The 17,766-nt window shown below is 43.5% G+C and overlaps 1 protein-coding gene across 4 annotated transcripts in view; it reads left to right on the top strand.

Annotated features, from left to right (window-relative positions):
• Nucleotides 1–17,766, top strand: part of kank4 (KN motif and ankyrin repeat domains 4) — a 67,485-nt gene that overhangs the window by 38,076 nt on the left and 11,643 nt on the right. For 2 of the 4 annotated variants that reach the window (XM_031859314.1, XM_031859315.1), the window contains exons 2-4: nucleotides 9,593–9,666; nucleotides 10,011–13,661; nucleotides 17,095–17,188. In XM_031859314.1, coding sequence (XP_031715174.1) covers nucleotides 9,648–9,666; nucleotides 10,011–13,661; nucleotides 17,095–17,188 — 3,764 coding nt within the window. In that variant the 5' untranslated portion in view covers nucleotides 9,593–9,647. Of the gene's footprint in view, nucleotides 1–6; nucleotides 325–9,592; nucleotides 9,667–10,010; nucleotides 13,662–17,094; nucleotides 17,189–17,766 lie in introns of those variants that run through there. The other 2 variants (XM_031859317.1, XM_031859316.1) reach the window with 2 other exon arrangements.

Genomic DNA, 17,766 nt, shown 5'->3' with positions numbered 1-17,766 from the left:
TGTGTGTGTGTGTGTGTGTGTGTGTGTGTGTGTGTGTGTGTGTGTGTTCTCCATTGAGCCCATTTATCTTTCAGGGCGTCATATTTTTCTGGGGCAGTTGGTTGTAGCAGGCAGGCTGGTGAATCTATCATACCAAGAGAACAGATAGTCTGACCAAATAAAGAGCTTCTTCCCTCCACCCCTCAGTGCCATCTCTGCCAACACCACCAGCCCTGTCCCCCTCCTTTTTTCTCCTTTATTTCTCGGCTGAGGTTAAAAGAGACACAGGGGCAGTAGCACTCACAGAAACAGGAAGGACAGGAGGTGAGTGGAGCTGTGTGGCAGGTGAGAGGCAAACCCCCTCATGACAATTCACTGCCTTTTTCTGACTCATCCTCCCATTTTGGTGTTGTTTGCTTGTGTCCTCTCATAACTTTTTTTCCCCATGACTCTTTTCTCTCTCTCTCTCTCTCTCTCTCTCTCTCTCTCTCTCTCTCGCTCTCTCTCTCATGAACACATCTCTCTTTATTTCTCAGTTTTCCTTTGCCATGATTCCATTTTGTTTACCTCACATTGCTCATCTTCTCCTCTTTGATCTGCTACACCTCCCCTCACTCTTTTCTCACTCCCTCTTTCGCAGTCTATTTTTGCAGGGTAGAACATAGGTCACATGTTTTTGCCTGGGATGTGTGACAAAGGGTGTGAAGAGAGAAAGAAGGAGTGTGTATGTGTTTGTATAAATGTGTATAAGTGCGTGAGAGAGAGAGAGAGAGAGAGAGAGAGAGAGAGAGAGAGAGAGAGAGGCAGTGGGGTGTTTTTCAGTCCGTTGAATATAGCACCGGTCACACAGCTTTGGCAGCTGACAGTGCGGGAGGAATAAATGGACAGGCTGGCAATCAGGCAACACACTCGCTCGATTGCAGCCGTACACACACACACACACACATACAACACAGTAAAATGAGTATTGAGCTACTCAGTGGGGCAATCAGCCAACTCTTTTTTTTTTACTAGGTGGTGTTTGAATGTGCGTGTCCGATCTGTGTTCTCCTTCATGTGCGCGTGTTACCCTGTGTGTGCAAGCGGAAGCTGAGTTGGAAGGCTGTCATCATGCTCAGATCAATAGAGTGTGAATTTAGAAGTGTTGATTTCCTCCCAGAGTCGTCCTGCCTGCTCTGCAGACGGTGCTGCATGGCCTGCGTGGCTTCACACTCTGTTGGTGTCAGGCAGCCTCTTTATCACCGGGGGGGGGGGGGGGGGGGGGGGGTGTGTGACCGTGAGGAGGAATAAATTGTGTGTGAACGCATGTCTGACTCTGCTTCCATGCACAAATGTCTTATTTCCTTTTTGTCCGACTGTGTTAGAATTTTCTGATTGCACGTGAGTGTGTGCGCCTCCTCTATTTTGGCTGTGTGAGTAGAAAGTGATAATTAATGAGCAGGGGGACCTAGATTTATTTATAACCCACGTTTCTGTTAGAGCATGTTAATACATCAGCTCAAACTCACTAATATTGTAGATATTGAATATTTTATACACGTTTGTGTGTGTGCGAGTTGTTTTTGCCTGTCACCCCTTTGTAAGAGGGGATGTAATGTGACATGGCAGCGCTGTAAGTGATCTTAGTCTGTGGCAACATACAGCACAATCCTCTTTCCCCCCGACTAACTCCTCTGTCCCATGTCCTGTCTACTTTTCACTTTTTCTTCCCACCACATTCCCGTCTTCTGTCTTATTTCTGTCCATCTCTTACTCTGCCACCCATCTCCAACTGCCCCTGCTCATTTCCTCTCTTGTCACCATCCTTTCCAAACCATTTTAACATCCGCTAATGTTGACATAAACCTCAGATAGCGCATTCTAATTAGCGGTAGCAGTTACTTTACCATCCTCATTAACTTCCATGAGCGGATGTAGCCCGTAATGCTAACGCAGATCCAGCTAGAAGGGGTTGGCTGTGTGCTCCGATGAATAATAGATGGTGTGTCACTTCCCTTATCGTTAATGAAAGCAGGCAGCTGCTCCTTGTGCTGGAATACCACTAGGACATGAGGACAGCCGCCTGAAAACAGAACATGCTTTCATTCCGTGTATGGAAAGATAAAGCGATCGAGCGATGGGCTGATAAGAAAACAGTTGCAGGGAGGGCCTGGTGTAAGGGCCATCTGTCCTTTGACATTTGAGGCAGAAGCAGGACAGTGGTGGTAATGCTACGGTCATGTCCACGCTAATACAGATAAAGTTGAAATGGCATCTTTTTTTTTTTTTTTCAAAAAACAGCCTTTTAAAAAACATCTTGCACAGTAGACGGAGGAAGTCTTTCCTCCACCTCCTCTCCTGTGCTCACTTACTGGGTATCTAAAAATAGCCGATCACATAGTACAGATGTATAAAATGGTGATTTGATTGATGGTTTTAATGCAGCAGTACGTGAGTTACCTTCTCTGTTAGCAGGGACCACTTGAACCACATAAATCTGTGTTTTATGCACATGCAGTCGCTCGACAACAAAAGGATACAGTGCTTCCCCGTGTGTTCAGCTACAGCTGTTGAATAGCAAACCAAATCATATATCTCTGTCTGATTATTGATGCCTTTTCATTTAGCTAGTCTTTCTCACTGCTCATTCAGCTGTAACCTGATTGGACAAACTTTGGACAGTTAACGTTCATATTATTTATACTTAGAGAGCAGCAGTGTAGTATACATTTAAGCAATGTTCAGTGCCCAGTACAGCTTTGCTGATAGGTTGAGCGTCAACGAAGAACCATGGCTCAAGGGGGAAAGGGACGTGTGAAGGCCATTTGTGAACAGGGTCCGACATATCTAAACTACTGACAGTGGTCCAAATAAAAGGCCGGATACCCTCAAAAATAGATAGAGATACAGTTCTGTTTATTCAACATTGGGTGTCTGTGTACAGAGATGTTGATAAGGAAATCAGGGGATCAGTTTACTCATCACATGCTGCAAAGGAACAGGGCTCTAATATTTGGCAGCAGCTGAAGCAAATCTTTCCAAGTCGAACATAAAGATACATTGGAGGTCATCCTCCACAGGCATCCTGTACATTCTTAGTCATCTTTCTGAACGTAAGTGGAATCTTTGGGCCTTGAAGTGTTTGATGTCCTTACAACTAATTTCCTTATGCTGAGGCAAAGGAAGCTTGCAACTGAACAATGGAGAGATACTTAAAAAACAAGCAATTTGCGCCTTTAAGTTTCTTTTTTTTTTTGAATAAGCATGAGTTTCTATTGTTTGCTCTGAGCTCAGAAAGAACATTTCTATTCAGCAGTCAGAAACAGAACATATTGTTTGATTTAAGCTGAACTAAAGCAGTAACAGGCACAGATGGTTTTTGTCTCTTTTGGGCTCTACAAATAACTGTCAACCAGCAAAGGACTGGAGATAAAGAACTTTTTACCTTAGGCAATATTTTGTCTGCTTATCATGTTAAAATTCATGTTTCACTTCAAGTATCGAGTGCAACTCAAAATCTTAATTTGCAGTTCCACACAGAAAAAGCAGTCTGACCTATAATAAAACAGTAGCCTACTCACTGCAGCCCAGCGGGATGATTTAGACGCTGTTTAATGAAGCCCATAGACAGAAGTTCCCTCTCTCATTTTCTCTCTGGGGTTGATTGCCAGATGTTGTGTAGCGTGGGGGGAACAATCTGTCCCCTTGTGAATTCAGACACTCATACCGGACTAGACTAGATCATACTGGATTAGGACTGAAAGAAGAGGTCTGGAGATGTATTACAGGACTTGAGTATATTGTTGTAATGTACTAGACAAAGATAATCTTAGACTGGAGTGGGATGGACCAAACTGTGCTCAAATGGCTCTTGCAGAGCTGAGGGACAGATCAGTTCCAACAAAGGCTCAGCACACGAGATATCAGGTAAATGTCTCCTAGTTCTGTCTTCATGTTCTGGAGGACAGCAACATCCTTCATTTGATCGGGTTCAAGCAATCGGTTGCCGGTTGCCTTATCAGTACATTTTCCCAGTTTGCCGGTCTGGAGCATCTCTTGTGTTGTAGTGTGTCATTATGCAAGATTGTGATCTACACCTGCAACTCACTAGTTGAACTAATTACGCCAGCTGCGTCCCTCACTCACATGTATCATCGAGAACTGCTCTGTAATGGTCGCAGATGAGTACAAAATGTATAACAAAAATCTGATTCAATATAAACTCCTATAAAAAGTAACAGTTTTCACGATGTGATGTTAAATGTAGCTTACGTGAGACTTTGTCGCTAATTGTGGCTAATGACAAATGTTAAAACGTAGCGTAATAACAGTACAACTAAAGGAACGTTTGCTAACATTAGCTACTGGTTAATAGACTGTATATAAGAAGTAGACATAGTCACAGTGACATCACCCATTGGTTTGTGTACTACGGTTTTGAAGCATGGAGTTTGGCATTTTGGCCTTGGCCATCTTGGTTTTTTTGCAACCAGACGTGACACAAGAGGGTGGAGCTAAGTACAATTGAACGCTAAACAAGACATTTTTAGGCAACCAAAAAGGTTACAATTAACTTTGACAAATCATGAAAGGGTTAAAGTTGTAAGATGAAAACACGCCAACTCCCAGACCGGACAACAGCGCTGTAGCGACCTGTTAATGACAAGGTAGCCATGCCCTGCTTTATCGTCTGTTTTACTCTAAATGGGACCATAATAAAGTGAACATCATGCTGTGTTGAAGACAACTTGAAACTAGCGATTGAGACCATGAACTCCTGTTTTCAATGTTTACTGAGGAAATTATTGAGGAGTGAGGAGTAGGGTCATTGTCTCAAATCAAAAACAAAAAAAACTTACCAAAGTACCAAAAAGCATCCACTTCACAGTGTAAAGACAGAGGTCTTGCTCTAGACAGAACAATCACAGTTGTGGTCCTGATCAGCTTTCAACAAAAACTTTTCAAATTTAAATGAGGTGCACCTGCTAAGGGACAGCTTTTAAAAACTTGCCTGATTTAATTAATTTCTCTGCTGAGGAGAGCAAGTTAGAAACTGCTCAACATTGTTTTTAATCCGGTAAGTTTCAATTTTATAATGTCCTCAAATAGCTTTAAATGTTAATAAGGTACCTTTAAACACATAAATTAGGTTGCAAAGTAATCTTTCACTGTGGTGCCCCATGAGATACCATCTTCTGCTGCTTTGTTGAAATTGCCCTCCAGTAATACTCTGCTGCAGTAGGTATTTAACCGAAGTGTTCTGCACTTTACATATGCTTCTTTATCTGTGTCCCTGTTTGTCTGCACATGTGCTCTTGCTTGACTTTGTTTGTGTGTCTCTCAGGCTGCGAGTCAGCTTATTACGCTCGACAACCCTGCTTTCAAGGTAGTATGTGGGTAAACAGAGATAGCAGGTCCCATGTCAGGGCTGTGATAAGGACTCGTGGCCTGTGTCATTGCTGCTGTAGTGTTCCCACAGTATTTTGAGAGACGGACGGGTGGTACTGATGCACTGAGGACAGTCGCACAGGGAGCCCTAGAGGTGGAGAGCCCCCAAAGCCCCCGGGAGGCGGGCGAGAGCTGTTGTAAAGCCTGAGCCACAAGCCACCTTTCAGCTGGTCTCAGCACACTGCTACGGTGATAAAGTATGGGGCAGAAAGTGACAGAATGAGAGCTAGGATAGTTGGAAACGTAACAGTAAAGTCGCTCTGCATGTCTGAGATATGAGTGTGTACAGCTGCCACTCCCATCTCTGCCTCTTTTACAGTTTCTCTTCACCCACTTTCTCTCTCCCGTCCGCCCACCTCCTGTCCCCTGCTTGCGCTCTCCAATCTTATTTCCTGTCGGCCTGTCTTCTATCTAAGCCTACTCTGTGTCAGTGTATCAGACTAATTCAATATCCAATACACAGTCACTCCAATGTAATGACCCATGACATTCAATTAATGCTTTCCCCCCTTTTTTCTCGGCAGTAGGTAGCTGTGTGTGCTTGTTTGTCTGGTCCCTGAGTAGGTGTACATATCATTTTCAGTCAGTTTAACCTTAATTTATATCATCATATGCAGTATTTGCACAAATATCAGTTTCCCCCATAGATTGTTGTGTGTTTTTGACATTTTCAAATACAATGTTGGGTATTTCTCTGTGGGTCTCAGTTCCAAAATACCCTAAAAACACAACTATATTACTTTGGTTGAGGTTTCCACGCTGATGACATGAAACCTTCTGGCTGTCAGTACGAGCTTATTTACTATACTCTCATTATTCCTGTCTTCCGGGCTTCACATTACCGACGTCGCCGCCTCTCGACCAGATGTCACGCTTATTGGATTGGTGTTGAGTGATTGCTGCATGTCCTTTAAGGGGTTATTATGTGTGAGACTGAGAGACTTCAACAACAGTGACTCAACCAGACACACACATAAACCTACATACTGTAATCAATGTAAGCACATATACACGTAAACAAACACTGACAAAGAGGGTGACTAACGTGGCGCTGACACATGCAAACACAGTTTTGGACACACATACCCGTGGCCTCCTTTTAGCCTTGTCTACCCTATAGCAAACACTGTCAATTTGGATTAGCATCGCCTTTATGAGCTTTTAGCTCAGTCATTATGACTTTAATCCATTGTGGATATTTATTCAGTAGCCTAACCTGGATCATCCACTAGTTACTGTGCTTAGGGATGGGGCAATATAGGATTATATATTATGTTATATATAGATTATATATATATATATATATATCATGGCTCATAATTCATAGTAATTCATGCAGAAGCCTACCAAACACTACGAGATTCCTGTTGCTCTGAGGCCTTTCATTAGCCTAAAAAGCATTAAGAGAGACTTTAATTATAAAAGAAAATGCTCACAACTGCACTGTGGAGAAGGCAAGGTAGACTCTTAACAGGTTTTGTCAGAGTCACTGATCGTTACTGTGGCAACTTTTTCACAGCGTCATCTTTACTTCTGCCCTGCTCATTTCTTTCCGTCAGCCATACTGAAGCTTTCATTCTTCATCTTCATCCACATGTTCTCCACCCTATTTGTTCTCTCCTCCCTCCTTTCTCCTTAGCTCCCCCTTCTCCCTTCTCTCCCACTCTACCTCTGTCTCTCCGTTTTGGTAATGATCTAATTAAGGAGGGTTTTGTTGCCTGCCCACTGTGCATAATTGCCAGTTGGGTCTCTCTGTACTTCACTCAGTAATTACGAGCGGCATTCTTCCGCTCCCGAAACGGCTAATTAAGCCTTAAGGACAGCAAGCCGATGGTATAGTCGCATTAAGCATCGGGAGGAGTCAGGAATGCCTGTGCCTCTCCTCACTCCCGGGACACGCACATAAGTAGTGGCTTGAAGAATGGTTGCCATGGTAGCAATCACATGGTGTCAGATCCTGTGCAGAGGCTGTCAGTCAGATGATCTTCGTGTCTCTCTCTCTATGTGTGTGCGCGTATATATCTGTTCATCTGTAACAAAGACAACATTTCTGCTCCAGGTCACCAGCTCCTTTTCATTATTAAGGCTCAATCTATGAAGGCGGTACAGGTTCCCGTTTAGGCCTCTGGGTGGACTGGCTGTCATTTGTGATTGATTGCATTTCTAGCTTGTGTAATGCTTGCCTTGCAATACATCCCAACTCAGCACAACACACAGCTGACCCTGTGGCCCGGACTATATATGCACTGACGAAACTATGTATATATCAGCTAAGTTCTGTTCCGTACAATCACACATACATATCTAAATTATGCTGTAATGGATGTTTAATTGCATTTTTATTGTAGTAATTGGTTACAGGGGCTTCTATGTCACATGCAACAGACTGGGGTGGCTTTTAGAAAAACCAGTTGGTACAGGGCCAGTTGAAAATTTGATTAGAAACTAGAAATTAACTGCTACAGAAGCCATCTGGGTTGTTGAGAATGGCTATGCATGATACATTTTTTCAGTATCACAAACTCCTTGTCGAACAGTACACTGAGGAGGTGTGTGTTCCCATTCTTTGGAGACATCAAAGCAGTCATTTCAAATGGGAAAACTGCCTCTTTAGAGACAGTGTATTCATATTCCCCACTAGACCTTTATCCTTTTTGAGTGTAACAAATGGTATTAAAATATGGACAGAGGTAACATCATCAAAGCTGCACTGTTGCACTATTATAACTATTTACGTTGCAATATAGCATTGGTTATTATACCTGCATTAACTTTTAACCCAGGGACATAATAAAATACAATGCATAAAAGCATGTTATATTAAAGAAAACACCTGTAGTTCCCGTTCCAATACATACAGTATACTGCATATTACTGTGCTAGACCGCCTAAAAATAATGAAAATGTTGATGTTTGAACTCCAGCATGTATTAAACCAGAGCTTCAGGCACTTGTGCACTATGTCTCCTACATAGCAGATATTTTTCTCCGGTGACACAAATTTGCATTGAAATTACATGAATAATGTGTGCCTTTTTGCAAAATAGCCTTAGAGTTGACATTTGTCCGTAAGGGCTCAAGTGTTCATTCAATATGGATTTGAGCTGTGCAGCAATCTGACCGAATTGCCGGGTTTTATCATTAGTAGTGTATATTTTATTAGAAGGCTTTACATAAGCCCTTAAAAGTTTCGACTCCCCTTGCTGAATTGTTTCCCATCTCACTTAGCTCTACTCTTCAGCAAGCGCTTTGTAAAAGAGAAAACAAAAAGGGCAAGTGGCTCCAGTTTCTTGGCTTCTCCAAGTGGAACAAATGATACAAAGTGGCACCAAATGGAAAGTGTTCCCTTTTGTGAGTCTATCCAGGGTTGTGTCGACTTTAAATGGCTTCCAAAAGCTCTGGCTCATGCAAGGCAACTTAAATGAAGTTAATGAAGACAATGGTGCCGCCTTTCACCCTCATTGTGCTATTAGTATTTGCTGTTGCTTGGTATAACTGCATAATGTTATCTTCAGTAGAGAAGCAGAGACTGCACAGTAAATAACTGCATATTTACCAAGTTATTACATAGAGTCATTGCTGAATATGAGACACATTATTTAAATGCTTTTCCTCACCCCAGTTAACCATCTGGACTGTTGGTAATGCTGCCCGGCTTTGTACTGAACAATTTGTCATAAGAGGCATTAAACATTGTCATTAAAAAAAAAAAGTGTTGTGTTTTTTTGTGTGCCATTAAAATATTACTGCATGCATTTTTAACATAATGTTTGGTTTACCTAAATACAGTTGCAAATTGCTTAGCTTAGTTATGACACAAGTCGGCATATTTTGTACCAATTTTGTCCTGGCAACCTAGCCAAGGCTGAAACATGGTCTTACACAACTTATTGATTTTCTCAAATATTTGTTGTCTTGTTGTATGAGTCGGTTTTATTGTATTTGCTGTACTGAATCAGTGAAAAATAATTAGTGAATCCTGGAAAACAAGTGACTTCAACAAAGGAAAACTACCTTATCCACGAGGTCCAAACACAATTTTCCACCGTTCATTTGAGTTCCCAGATCTGTCATTCCCCCTGTAAAAATGAGACGCGGCAGAATGTATAATTCAGTTCTGTTCAGACGACAATGATGGATAATATTTACGTTTCTCACACAGTTCTCTCATTTCTGTTTTATCCAGGCTGCAAGCTCCAACTGAAGCAAACACAAGTCGATGACTGAGAACTCCGCCTCCCATGATGGACAAGAAAAGTGGTGAGTGTCACTAAGCGTGCACTTTACCAAAAAAAAACAATCCCCTTGCTTCTAGTAGCCACAAATCAGATTTTTCTTATTTTTCTACAAATAGAATCAGGTTGTACATCACATGACACAATATCTGACATAAAGAGTGAAACATTTAACTTTGTGTTCCTGAATGTGACCAAAAGCAGTGAAGGGTGCATTTCCTTTAGGTGATAGCCATATTCATAAATTGACACAGAATGAGCAACATGTTGCATGCTGATTAGTTTGTTTTGGCGCAATCGCTGAATGATAATTACTTCCCAGTAAGTGATATGGTTTTACATAATGATTTTCATGTTAATTCCCTCCAGCCAACGGCTTTCAGACCAAGGCCAGTGAGGGCGGTGTTCAGCGGAAGCAGCTGCCCTACTCAGTGGAAACTCCCTATGGCTTCCACCTGGACCTGGACTTCCTCAAGTATGTTGACGACATTGAAAAAGGCAATACCATCAAAAGGGTCCACATTCAGCGCAGGGTGAAGGTCCCAGCCAAATTCAGCACACTGCCCAGAAATTTCAGCCTTCCTGGGCATGGGGCTAGGCCTCCCCCTAAGGAAAAGGACAGCACATGGTCTGGGACGTCCACCCTGGGGCCCAAGCCTAAATCGCGGGTGACAGAGGTCCAACAGATATTCGACTTCAGGGCAAGCGAAGGAGGAACTTCCAGCCAAATCAGCAGAGGGACAACCAGTCAAAGAGCTGGCTATGTTTCAGCAAAGCCCAGAGAGGAAGTAGGAGCTGGGGCTAAGGATGTTGAAGAGAAAACTGAGGGTATTCAAAGTCGTCCGAACCTGCTCCGAGCATCAAGCATGCCCATCACCCTACAGCAAAGGAAAGGTTCCGATTCAAGCAGTCCAGACCGTATTGTGGGAACACCGGAGAGCGGCTCGACGGAGAACATTTTTCGTGCTTCACCGGACATAACAGAGAGACGGTGTGTTCCTCAGGATCGGACGGGGCTTCACCAGCAGATCACAGTGGCACTGAAGCGGGTCAGAGAGCTGGAAGAGCAGGTCAAAACCATCCCAGAACTCAAGGCTCAGATCTGCTCACTGAGGGAGGAGAGGGAGAAGCTACTGCTTCAGCTCCAAGCCCAGCTCCAAGCCCAGGCCAAAGCCCAGGCCAAAGCCCAGGCCCAAGCACATGTTTCCTCATTACCCTCTACAATAGCACCCAATTCTGATTCTGGGACACGCACTCAGCCACAAGGACACAGACCTTCAGAAGGGCTCAACTTAGCTCTGATGACTCAACCCACTGGAGGTTTAAAAGCTTCAGAGCTTGTGCCGACAAAGCTGGTAACAGGGAAAGGGAAACAAGGTGTTACAGAGAAAAGTAAAGTGTTACAAAAAGAGAGGGAGATAAATCAAGAATCTTTGAAGAGTTCCTCGGCACATGGAGAAACGAGTGGGTTGTCCGATCAAGAATCGGTGAGAGAAACACAACTGTCAGAAAAATCAGACATACAAAACGAGAAATTAGAGAGTGCACTGGAGCATGCAGTGCGAAAGCTATCAAGGGACATTGCAGGACAGGAATTAACATCACTTAGGGGGGCTATAAAAGACGCAGAGACTAGCAGTATTCAAGATGGTGATGCAGCAAAAGAAGGCAAACTTGAGGACCCAGATAGTACGCAGAATCTGCAGGAAAAACTAATGATACTGGAGGCTAAACTTACTAAGGCTAGCCAAGATCTGGAGAGAACAAATACTCTTTTGAAAGAACAAATGGATGAGAACAAGGTAAAAGAGGAGAAAATACTACAACTGAGTGATGGAGTGAGAGTGGAGGTGTGTACTCCAGAAGAACAAAACAGGCCAAGAAGAGAGAGTATTGACACAGGGACCGAGACAGAGAAAGTAGATATTGCCAACCAAGAGACAGAGACAGAGCCACCTGGTACAGTAGATAAGGGAACAGATACAGATAGAATCTCTATTGAAGTGTTTGTACCCACACCAGGGGCTGGAAGTATCGATCAAGGAACAGAAACTAATAAAGTTGACACAAATGAACAGTTGATAGAGACGGAGGAAGAATCAGCTGCTGCGAGCCCACCGAGACCCAGAGCCAACAGCATGGAACGGGGCACAGTAACTGAGAGGATCGCCACTCAGGATCAGATGACCGAGACGCCCGTAGCAGAAAGGGTAAACCAAGTCACAGAAACAGAGGGGGAGACAGTAACAGACCATCCACAGAGACCAAGGGCCAGCAGTGTAGACCGGGAGACAGAGACAGACTATCCACAGAGACCAAGGGCCAGCAGTGTAGACCGGGAGACAGAGACAGACTATCCACAGAGACCAAGGGCCAGCAGTGTAGACCGGGAGACAGAGACAGAGAGAGTGAACACTGTGGACAGGCTGACAGAGACAGTGGGAGCACAGAGGACAGACCAGCAGACTGAGACAGAGGTAGAAAGACAACAGGATAACAACCCAGCCAGACATGCAGATGCAGAGAGTGAAGTGAGTGAACATCCAGGCAGTGACAGATTAGAAGAGGGAGGTAGTGTGGTCAGTGAAAGAGTGGATGATAACGAAGCAAATGAAAGAATTCAAAGAGATAGTGGAGAAAGTGAAAGTGTGGCCTTGAAAGAGAGTTCAATTACAGTTCTAGAACGCAGAGTTGAAGAAACTGTGGTTTCAGATATTGTAAGTCAGGATCAAGGGTGTACCAGTGCACTTGTTGCAGCGGGAGAAAATAAAGAATCTAAGATTGAAACAGTTACTTCACAGAATGACTCAGGAGCAAAAGAAAGTGAAGGAAGAGAAATTGTTGAAACACATCAGATTGCAAAGGAGCCTTTAGAGAAGAAACAAACAGAAGGTGTGATTGTGTGTGCAACAATCAAAGAGACTGTGGTCACTGACACGGTTGTAGTAGTAGCAGCAGAGAATGCAGCTGTGAAGACAGTAGCTCCTGTACGACCCCAGAGAGGCCGAAAGCTCTCAGCAGAGCAGGCACAGCCAATACCTGCTCAAGATCAGGCTGCTCTTGTGCGTCCTCGGAGGGGATCCAGTGAAACTCAAGCCCAGCGGTCCCAGCCCCAGACAAAAACACAGCCCCAGGTGCAGGTACAAGTTCCACTTCAACTTGAGGCCCAAACCCCGACTCAGCTCTCTGAACCACAGGTAAAAGATCAAGCCCCATGTCCGTCTCAGGTTGAGGATAGCACTCTAGCAGAGAAGCCTCCTGGGAAGTCTAGTGGGAAACAATCAAAATCACAATTTCAGACTGAGACTCGAGGTGCGCCTCCAGGCTCCAGTGTTCAAACCCGTTCCAAATTAATTAAAGCACAGTCTCAAACCACTGCAAGTCGACGGGATTCCAAAGAATTTAAAGCATCACAACCTCCTAGTCGAGGATCAGGAGAAGCCCAGACCCGCCCGACTCGCCAGGGGTCATATGAGGCTCAACCTCCGTCTCAGGGCTCTCGTAGAAGTTCCAGTGAGACTCAACCTCCTCAAAAAGATACCAGCGAGACACAGCCACTGCGCAGAGGCTCCAGCGAATCAGCTCAGCGTCGTGGTTCAAGTGAAGCCCAGGCCTCACGTCGGGAAGCTGGCGAGGCCGAGCCTCCTCGCAGAGGCTCCGGTGAGTCGCCAACATCGCCTGCGGCTTTGGGCCAAGTCGTAACCCGGTTAACAGGGCTTCTGGGCGAGCAGTGGGCACAGCTGGGGAGCAGCTCTGGAACGCAACAGACGGCCAGCCAGCAGGAAAGCCCCACCACACAGAAACCGACGACAGGCAAAAGAGCAGAGGCGGCGAAAGGAGCATCAGCCAAGCCTGCAGGGAAGGCAGTCCCTGCAGCAACGACAGGGAAACCAGCAGGGAAGCCTGGTCCCTCCAAAATGAGCTCAATTCAAAGTCAACTGGTCAGCTCCCTCAGTGTCCTCTCTGCCTTCTACTCACCAAGCCAGAAAGCTGCTGCTGCCAGCAAGCAGCAAGAACACGGTAGGCCAGTTAGTATCCCATTGTTTACTGTATATACTGTTGTGCATCTGTCTGTCAAATGACAGATGCTGAATCCATTTCAAACTCATATTCACTGAAATGATCCTTTCACAGCTCCTACTCTCCATGCCTCTTAATTACATGTTCCCTCTGATCTCTGCCAAGAAATCTTGTGATTACCGTGTACGTTTACAACTCAGTAGCCTTAAATATAAATTTCCCATCCTTATTTCTCCGCCCTGAACAAAAAGGCCTCCATGAGGAGACAAATATTGGTAGAACAGCTTGACAGATTTCTGTGGGGTCACTTGTGTGGCGCTTTTTAATAGCTCTGGTAGAACACTTATTCTACCAGCACACTTCTTAGCTGAGGTAAGACACACGCTATTACTATCAAACTGACAACAAGGTGGTGTCCTCGTGTTTCTTAGTGACTGCAGTTTATTTTCACCGTAACCTGAAACAACAGTCCTATTCAATTATTCAGAAATAAACTGCTGACGAGGTGTCACATCATGTCTTTTGGCGCTTCGATCAATAGTACCACGTCAACCAGGATGCTTGTGTACAGTACCTGACTCATTAGACATGGAGTGCTGTTAGGATAGGAGTGAAGGGTATTGCTTGACATCTTTATAAGGTACTTACTTAGACTTCACTTAGCTGACACTGTGACTAGATATTAGTTTGACTGAGTCAGGAATAATTCATTTCCCTCTTATCTAAATTATACTACCTGTTACTTTTCTAGATAATTAATTATCCGATACTTTGCCAGGAGTCTAATGACTCTGAGTGATATGGACAGTGATGTATTGTCACATCCACCCGCAAATACTCAATTAATGTCAGTGGTCTACCTGAAAGGGAAATGTCTACCTTGCCTTCTAGTTCATTCCTAATTATGTTATCCTTTAACCTTGGCGAAGCTTTTCTCTTCTCTTTGCACAACCCGTTTCTCTATAGTTTATAATATACACTACAAGTACAAGCTGTCTTTTATAGTTATACATGTGTTGAATTACAGTAACATTAGCGTAATGAGGTAAAATAAAGTACTAGCATTAATCTGTGAAAAACTGCAAACCGCATCATAATATTATGCTTTGATCATCTATGGCTGCAGCACAACACATTGTGTATCAAAGATACAGTAATTATGGGATGGCATATACAAGAGCGAACAAACGCATGCTACAAAGCCCTTGTGAAATGACCTCCATGAGTATATCAAGTACTTCTTTAAAGCTTCACACAGTAGAGACAAACACACACCCGCACTCATACAGAGAACTGCACACATATGCGTACAAGCACTTACTTACACCGTCAGATGGACACTGAAGAACAGACCCTCACACACACACACACACACACACACACACACACACACACTCACTCACACACACATCAAACTGACAACGCTTTTCTTTCCTCCCTTGATATGTCTCGCTGTTCTGTTTCTGGCCCAGGAGCTGAAGTACACAATCACCCTGCTATCACACACATATTTCATGTTGAGAGTTCATTTAAAGTTCAGTGTAGGGAGTACAGTACACATGAGTGGTTTTAAGTGATTTGTGTGTGTGCATGCATGCCTGGATATATACAGTATGTGCTCTCTCAAATTGTCACTGTTTCTTTGCGGTTGCTTTCTACACCTTTGACATCTGAGATTCCTACATCTGTGTTTTACTTCCACAAATATTGGAAACAGAAACTTCTGCTGTTGCGTTGAGAACTTTTACTTATCCCAGTCATCAGAGACTCAAGTGGAGCTTTAGAGATTTTATGGACGAGGGAAATATCTCCAACACGGTGAGGCAAGGTTAAATTACACCCTTATTTTATTTATCAGAAGCTGGAGGGTGTATAAAAAGGCCGTATATGTTCTAAATCTCACCCTGCTGCTACTATCTCTCCTGAGAGAATGTCAGGATCAAAGAGCAGTCTTAGGTGGCGGTGGCTGGGATCTTTTCAGCCGGTGGTATCTGGCTCAAAGCCACATCCTTATGTCCTTGCATAAAACATTACAGAGTCTCTGCAGCACATGTTTTGCTGTCAGGCACAGCTAAGACAGCCATGCCTGGCTTAGAGCCAAGGGGAGTCAGCAAAGGCGCCCATGCAGCATCAATTATAGGGCAGTTACAAACATTAGGAGGCCTGACAATGTCATGGTTGTATGTTGTCTTTACGGTCTATCATCTTGACATGTGTACATCGAACTGGAAATATTTTGGGAGGTTGCTGAAAGTTTGTCAGTCGATCTGATGAAGTTGATAATCAGTTGTCAGGCAGTTCTATTCATTGACAGTGTGATGCTGTTCACTCACAATTATTTTATTGTTGCCTTTACATGAAGTAAACAAATGAGGCTCTAGCTTCCCCTTTCTGTCGGATGTTACACATACATTCACACACTGCTCAGTGTGTACTTCTGTGTGTCAGGCAGACATACTGTACACACTTGCACAAAGAAATACAGCAAACACGTGCAAACCATCATTGTCTCACGAGTTACCAATATCAGTTTGATGTACTGCTTTTACTCAGCCTCGAGGCTTATAACTTACTTTAACTCAGCTGTTCTGTTGTTTTGATTGTTTTTGCTGGATACACACTTTAGAAATTTGTTCTTCTATGATTGAAAGATAAAGATATTGATTCAAGGAAATGTTACAGTGTGAATTTACAGTGTTACACTGTTAGAAAGACAGGTGACAAATTCCACAGGAGGTTGAACGTGTTGGTCCAGAACCTCCCGTAGGTGTTCAATTGGGTTTACAAAAGATCTGGTACCTGCAAAGACCCGATATGTCTTACATTATTTTCATACTCATCAAAACATTCAGTGACCCCTGGTGGCAAGTTCCTCATTCTACTCAGTATTGTGTTGCTGTCAGAAGACTCTTTGTCCTTCAGTGAGGTATAATCCTGCTAAGGTTGGTCTGTAATAAACCCTCATTTCGCATGACTTAATCTGTTTGGACAGTCGGGTAAATGATAATGATGTTGTTGTGCGATGTCTACTGGGTGAGAGGAGCAATCAACAATCTTGTTGAAGATTATTTGAATAGGGGAATAAAATCATGCATCTATTAATGGCTCAATGTGTAATGACTCAGTTTTATAGTTGAGTTAAATCAGCCATACCTTAACAAAAGAGGGGACAGATCTGGAATGCTCATATGAGCTACTGACAAACAACCTGCTGTGTTTTGTGTTTAGGTATGAGAACATGTAAGGAATGATACAGAATGTGAAATGTTTCAGCATTGTGCATGCATACACACACACACACACACACACACACACACACACACAGAAAACACACAAACACTCAAATTCCACAAAGGCCTAATGAATTTTCCCCACCCTCCCTTTTCTTTTTCATTTCTCTTTCTCCCCCTCACTCTGTCCTCCTCTCCGCCAGGTCTCAAATCAATTATGAAGAAAAATGGTGTTGCTGACAAGCAAGGAAACAAGGGAGCCAAGAAAAACCTGAAGTTTGTTGGGGTGAATGGAGGGTAAAATCTTCTTTTTGATCAGTGTCCAATCTCTCTTTGTGATTCATATCTTTGTGTGGGCTGCAGTTTTTCTGTGCATTTTTAATTGAGTGTCCATTAATGTTTTGCTCCCTTTTTTATTATACCAAAATAATTCACTTTATTGCACAATAACTGAATGCTATATTCCATTTTATCTTGATTAAATTCAAGAATTTATTCCAATTTCAGAGTTTTCAGGTTTAATGTGTCTGAAGATGTGTACAAACATGTAAGCTGAGTTGTCTGAGTTTGACCACAGTGACTGTGAACTAAGTCCAGCTGTGTTTCACACATCTGCTTCATGCTGTTAGTCGTCAGGGCTCACTTGAAGACACACTGCCCTGACTTTGACCTCCCTGCTGCTACTGGGAGTGTGAATGTGTGTGCGCATGAATATGTGTTGAACCTTATGTGATGTGTGTGAACATTTTTGTCAGTATTGAGATACCTCATGTGCTTCGAGCAAGCATTCTTGTGTCGGTGTTTTCTGATGCTGGATGCAGTCTTTGAGTGTGTGTGTGTGTGTGTGTGTGTGTGTGTGTGTGTGTGTGTGTGTG

The sequence above is a fragment of the Anarrhichthys ocellatus genome, unplaced genomic scaffold (genome assembly GCF_004355925.1).
Source record: "Anarrhichthys ocellatus isolate YVR2014 unplaced genomic scaffold, GSC_Weel_1.0 scaffold22, whole genome shotgun sequence".
Lineage (NCBI taxonomy): Eukaryota > Metazoa > Chordata > Actinopteri > Perciformes > Anarhichadidae > Anarrhichthys > Anarrhichthys ocellatus.
The sequence above is the reverse complement of the archived record's forward strand: the minus strand, read 5'-3'. Positions and strand labels throughout refer to the sequence as shown.